Source organism: Phragmites australis, chromosome 10 (assembly GCF_958298935.1).
Source record: "Phragmites australis chromosome 10, lpPhrAust1.1, whole genome shotgun sequence".
NCBI classification, from domain to species: Eukaryota; Viridiplantae; Streptophyta; class Magnoliopsida; order Poales; family Poaceae; genus Phragmites; species Phragmites australis.
Window position 1 is genome coordinate 25,378,121 of NC_084930.1, and position 6,320 is coordinate 25,384,440.

General features: G+C 48.4%; 2 protein-coding genes across 2 annotated transcripts; one reads left to right on the top strand and one right to left on the bottom strand.

Moving 5' to 3' along the window:
- Window positions 1-229: 229 nt before the first annotated feature.
- On the top strand, window positions 230-2,423 carry LOC133930456 (peroxidase 11-like). The gene is made up of 4 exons (XM_062377108.1): window positions 230-538; window positions 695-886; window positions 1,195-1,360; window positions 1,790-2,423. Exons 1-4 carry the CDS (start codon window positions 305-307, stop codon window positions 2,200-2,202), a joined length of 1,005 nt encoding a protein of 334 aa, XP_062233092.1. The 5' UTR covers window positions 230-304; the 3' UTR covers window positions 2,203-2,423.
- A 29-nt stretch (window positions 2,424-2,452) lies between these two features.
- On the bottom strand, window positions 2,453-6,025 carry LOC133930455 (LRR receptor kinase SERL2-like). The gene is made up of 10 exons (XM_062377107.1): window positions 5,721-6,025; window positions 5,405-5,537; window positions 5,217-5,288; window positions 4,969-5,112; window positions 4,781-4,852; window positions 4,638-4,697; window positions 4,274-4,521; window positions 3,827-4,168; window positions 3,095-3,474; window positions 2,453-3,000 (listed from the first exon to the last, which is right to left on the bottom strand). Exons 1-10 carry the CDS (start codon window positions 5,911-5,913, stop codon window positions 2,680-2,682), a joined length of 1,965 nt encoding a protein of 654 aa, XP_062233091.1. The 5' UTR covers window positions 5,914-6,025; the 3' UTR covers window positions 2,453-2,679.
- Window positions 6,026-6,320: the final 295 nt, after the last annotated feature.

The window sequence follows — 6,320 nt, forward strand, 5'->3', positions numbered from 1 at the left end:
TGATTTTAAAACAAACAAGCGTGCATCTGAGGTGCTCCAAAGATTTTCCAAGATTGGTGAACCCAAAGCCACCGAACACTACAGGGTTTGACCCCTTATTTTGCCCCAATACAGATCCTTTCTGCTTGCTTACTCCACCAACCACATCAGAGTTGGTTATCTCCCTCTTGACTCGTTTCTCCCAGTGCACCACGTAGCCTTGTCTCACTTTGCTATAAAGCCCATGCAGGGCGGGAAACTTGCCGCAGACACATCCGAATTATCCAGCTGCCAAGGAATAGCTAGAACTTGGTCAGAACTTAGGATGGCCACAGGCGTGTTGTGCTTCAGGGCGTTTGCCCTCTTCATGGCCTGCCTTCTCGTTGCCGTACCATCGCTGGTGGCACAGGATCCTTCGAAGCTGAGCCTGGAATACTACTCCAAGACGTGCCCGAACGTGGAGCACGTCGTCCGCACGGAGATGGAGTGTGCGGTGCGCGCCGACACGCGCAATGCCGCCCTGATGCTTCGCCTCCATTTCCATGACTGCTTCGTGCAGGTCAGCTCTCTCTGCTCTTGTTTACTTCATTCGCTGACCAACCTGCTTGTTCAGCGCGCACGCTGTGTGCTGGAGTCAGTATCACCCAATGCAGAGTAGCAGCAATGCAGCACTCTGACGAAGGTGCCTTGCTGAACATCTGAACGGTTCTTGCAGGGTTGCGACGGATCGGTACTGCTCGACGACACCGCGACGTTGATCGGAGAGAAGCAGGCAGATCAGAACGTCAACTCGCTGAAAGGGTTCGATCTGGTCGACAAGATCAAGGAGAAGCTGGAAGCTGAGTGCTCTGGAACCGTTTCCTGCGCAGACCTACTCGCCATCGCAGCTAGGGACGCCGTTGTCCTGGTAAATCAGCTAAGATCCATGTCCAGTTTCCTGCGCTGTAGCTTGCATCATACACGCATAAGTTAGCCTTGCGTGTGAAACTTTTTTGCTTCCAGAAGTTTCACATTAAGCTTGTTATTCGAGGAAAGAAAAGGCAAACATTCATTTTCGAATACTCTAAGCATGCCACTGGAAATCCAAACAGGTTGCTATTGCCTGACAATTGATATAGCTTGCTGTCCCATTGGCATCTCGAAAACTTGCATGCAAATAAACAGCAGTACACATCCTATATCCATGTTACAGGACTAAAAACAATGTCATTGCAGCTAGGTGGGCCTTACTGGGATGTCCCAGTAGGAAGACTGGACTCCAAGAAGGCAAGCCTGGACCTCGCAAACAGCGACATCCCCACTGCTCAGCAGGGCCTTCTCACCCTCATTTCCAAGTTCTGGCAGAAGGGCCTTGATGCCACTGACATGGTGGCCCTCGTCGGTATGTTCCCATCTTTTAGCTGCTGCAGCTTTAAAATCAAAATCACAAGTTCGGTTCAGGTCAACAAGTCCTGCAACGAGGTGCAGTGCGATGGAAAATACCCCGAAGCAGTTTTAATATCAAAATCACTAGTTCAGTTTAGATAAACAATCCTGCAATGAGGTGCTGAGCGAACCACTACGGTGGAGGTCATGTTGTGATCGAACTATACTCTTCTTAATACAAAATGCACAACTCTCCTCAGGAGAAAAAAAAAATCTGCAGTGAGGTGCTGTGGGATGGAAAATACTCGAACCAATTGATGTTATTCAGGAATAATAGCGATACAACTGTACTTTCATATCTAGACTTGTGCAATTGTGCAAACAGTTCTGCTAATTTTCTCGAGATGGCCACTACTGACAAGATGTGTAACATTTGGGTCTTCAGGATCACATACGATCGGATTCGCCCGGTGTGCAAACTTCCGGGACAGGATCTACGGCGACTTCGAGATGACGTCCAAATACAACCCCTCGTCCGAGACCTACCTCAGCAAGCTGAAGGAGGTCTGCCCCCTGGACGGCGGCGACGACAACATCAGCGCCATGGACAGCCACACCTCCGCGATCTTCGACAACGCCTACTTCGAGACGCTCATCAAGGGTGAGGGTCTCCTCAACTCCGACCAGGAGATGTGGTCCAGCGTCGTCGGCTACTCAACGGCCGACACCGTGAACAAGTACTGGGCCGACCCTGCCGCGTTCTTCAAGCAGTTCTCCGACTCCATGGTGAAGATGGGCAACATCACCAACCCTGCCGGCGGCGAGGTCAGGAAGAACTGCAGATTTGTCAACACATAGGCTGGTGAAGACTTGAAGAAACTCGGTGCTTGTGCCTGTTCTTTTGATGGTTGGTGGTTGTCAAGAAAATAAGAGCGCTCTGCTGAGGCTATTGCAGTAGCATATATGTTGTTGGCATTTTGTAAAACATGTATGTCTAAACACATCTTGATCTTGTATTGCTTACTCGAAAAAAAAAATGAATCTTGTACACATCAACATGGATTCTGAATTTCTGATAAGATTTTAGCACCTTTTGCATTCTGAGGGGGAAAAAGAGAGAAGATATTTCAATACAAGCTCTTTTACAACAAGTCTTATTGCTTCAGCTACTAAATCTGTAAATATCCATATCAGTACAAACCTTATGCGCTTCTTTTGTACAGTTCATCTAATACACATCTCTAGTTACTACAGTATGGATTCATTTATTTCCCAATCTACAGAGGATTCTCGGTCCTCATGCTGTACAAGTACGACAACTGCTGCTTCTGCTAATCATCTTGGCCCTGAGAGCTCAACGGCCTGCACCAGCAGCGACGAGTCGTCGGTAAGGTCGGAGTAGCAGCGGCTGAAGGTGAAGTCCGGCACCTTGAACTTATGCGAGTCGGCACGCTGCGACGCCTCCCACCGCTCCGCGAGCCCGTCGCCCTCCAGCATCCGCACCACCTCCGACATCCTCGGCCGGTGGCCCGGAAGGTACTGCGTGCACAGAAGTGCCACCTGCACCATCTCCTCCAGCTCGATCCTGTCGTAACCGCCCCTCAGCCCCTTGTCCACCAGCACGTCTAGCTTCTTCTCCTGGTGCATCTTCTTCACCTGATCAAGAAGCGCATTGCTTATTTAAACGTGCAATCCAGACATATTGCTTATTGACAAATTCTGAGTTACGTGAGACTTGTAGATTTCATACCCAATCCAGCATGGCTCCCTTCTGGTTTGCCGCCTTGCCAAACTCCAGCGCGGTCTGGCCGGTGATCAGCTCGAGCAGCAGGATGCCAAAGCCAAAGACATCGGTCTTCTCAGATGACTGACCGGTGGAGAGGTACTCCGGTGCAATGTGACCAACAGTGCCCCTCACCGCAGTGGTGACATGCGAGTCACGGTGGTCGAGGAGCTTCGCGAGCCCAAAATCGCCAACGATGGCCTCGCAGTAGTCGTCCAGCAGTATGTTAGCCGCCTTGACGTCCCTGTGGATGATCTTGGGGTCACACTGCTCGTGTAGGTACAGTAACCCCCTGGCTGCCCCAAGGGCTATCCTCTTCCTGGTTACCCAGTCCAAAGGTGGCTTCCCTGCAGTGATGATCAGACCTGAATAGAGTGAAGATTTGCCTAGAAAAGAATCATATGCTTTTATGCTGTGCCAAATATTTGTCCAACGGAGAGAGAAAAAAAGAAAGAACCCGATTCCGAGTCCTTTTCGAATTCGGCTTGTCGGGTCGCAACTTTCGACTCAACACCGTTCTTTTAGGCATGGTATGACCAAGAAAAAAAAAAGGAAATATCAGAGAATATGTCCTGCACTAGTGCAATTGAGTTTATTATATAGGAGTAGAGCAAACACTTGGTTTACTGACAGAAATGAAGCAGCAATAGCTATCAAGGATTTAATCATTGAGCACATTGGAATCTTGAGAAAACTTACCTTTCAGGCGTGAAGCGACGCTTCCATTCGACATGTATGGATAGACCAGTAGCCTCTCAGTGGCAGTCATGCAGAATCCATAGAGCCTGAGGAGGTTCCTGTGCAGTGCCAAGCTGATCATCTCAACCTCGGTCTGAAACTGTGCCTCGCCGCCCGCGGCGTTGCCGTCCTTCAGCCGCTTGACCGCCACAAGAGTCCCATCAGGGAGCTGCCCTCTGTAAACGTTTCCGAAGCCACCTTTTCCTAGTATGTTCTTGCTGCTGAAATTGTCTGTGGCAGACTGAAGCTCTCTGAACTGAAACCTCTTCACGTTTCCAAGGCTAACATTCTCCATGTTTTGGTCTGCATGTGGCCAATGCATTCCAAGAACAGTGTGATCAATAACCGTTACTCTATCAGGATACCAAATGATGCATGGATAGCAAATAAATATAGAGGTCCGCTTACCATCTACATCGAAAAGGATCTGCCGGTTGCGACGTTGCCTCCACCAGAACAAAAATCCAGCAGCGAGAAAGAGGAAGCTGATGCAACCAATTGCAGAACCAAATGCAGCTGCAAACTTGTGGCTTTTAGGTTTTGCCGGTGGGAGAGCACCCTGTGAGCTATTTAGGTTGTAGGACATTGGCATCGGCGCAGTCCCGTAACAATCTTTTTCCATATTCGCGCTGCAAATGAGAGGATTCCCAACTATACTGCAAGAAAATCAACAGCAGAAAAATCTTCAGTCTAAAATTTCCTGTTTAAGTGCCATACTTCCATGGTGAAAATTATGTTCTAGAGAAGAACAAGCACAAAGCTGAAGCCTTACTTGAATGTTCTTGCCAAAGATCCCGGTATTGGACCACTCAGGTTATTATATGACAAGTCTCTGAAAGGTAGGAGTGAACAATGAATACAAACCAAACAAAAATACCCAACAAACAAGAACACAAACAGTAAGGAACAACTCACAGGAAAACAAGCTGGGACAAATTAGCTGATGCTGAAGGGAATGGGCCAGACAGGGTGTTGTTGTTGAGCCTCCTGAACACATTGGAACAAACCCCAGCTTAACATTACAAGACAAAAACTATTTAATGTGCCCAGAAATGGGAAGCCTGAAGAACAGCATTAATAAGAGACTGTAGAACTGTACTCACAAGTACTGGAGGCTCTCAAGGTGGCCGACAGAGGTGGGGATTTCACCATACAAGTGGTTGCTGGAGAGATCAAGTGTCTTGAGCTTTGCAAGTTTGCCAATCTCTGTTGGGATTGGCCCAGTTATGTTGTTATTCTGCAGGAGACTGCAACAAGAAAACAAAAGATCAACTCCCAGTCAAAAAGAAAAAAAAGGAACACTCAACACAGAACTAGCAATGACAAGGCTATCATCCATAAGAACACTCACACAGTCTCAAGATTGGTCAGGTTCCCTATGCTTGGGGAGAGCAGGCCAGAGAGATTCTGGCTTGGGGCTTCCCTGCCAAACAATCAAACAACCACAGAACAATGGTAAGAGCATAGGGGGGAAAGGCTCTACGGTGATTTTGATTTGGAGCTGGAAGCAGATGGGAAGGGAGGAGGTCGGATGCGTACAGTCCAGTGACAAAATTCTCTGGCGAGCAGGTGACCATGGTCCAGCTGCAGGGATCCACAGAGTCCTGGTCCCAGTTCTTGAGCACGCCATGGGGGTCCTTGAGGAGGTTCTTGATCGTCATCAGAGCTTGCACTGCCAGTATTATATCACAGAAATCAGTACCCACCAATGCAAGAAACCAACAGAGACAGACGCCACCGAAACCCAATCAGTTCTTGCTTCCATCCAACAAAGAGCTGTAAAATCATTTTATATGAAAGAACCAAAAACAGAGAAAGAAACTAAACAAAGAAACAGAGGGAGTGATAAAGAAACCTTCATAGTTGACACCCTTGGGGGAGAGGAGGGCACTTGAAGTTGAAGGGGAGGAGACGAGCAGCAGCAGGAGCAGTAGCAGGGAGGGGGAAGAAGATGGAGGCACCTCCATTGCCAAAGGGAGGCAGGTCTGGTCAGGCAAGTGAGGAGGGCTCTTGGAGAGGAGGGAAGGGTGTAATATATGCTCAAACATGGAACAAGCATGAGGCCAAGAAAAGCATGCAGCTTTCTCCCTCCCCCCACAAACGCAGAGGCAAAGCCGAGATGGCAGTGGCAGCGGCAGGGGAGGCCAATGACACAAAAGAAGATGCTTGCGCTCCGCCAGCACGCAAAAGCACATAAGGGAAGGGGAGGGAGGGAACAAACACGCCTGCCACCTGAGCCGAGCACTGGCTGGCATAGGAAACCGGAACGGAAAAAAAAAAACAAGGGAGGCATTTTTGTATCCGAGTTTTTTGTTTTGTTCTTGGCGTTTGTGAGAAAGAAAGGGGATGTGGATCAAGTTAATAATTATTATTATTATTTGTTATGCAATCGCATACTATTATTGTAATCACTGAACACAGAGGAAATTACATGAACCCTATAAGTCGCTATTGG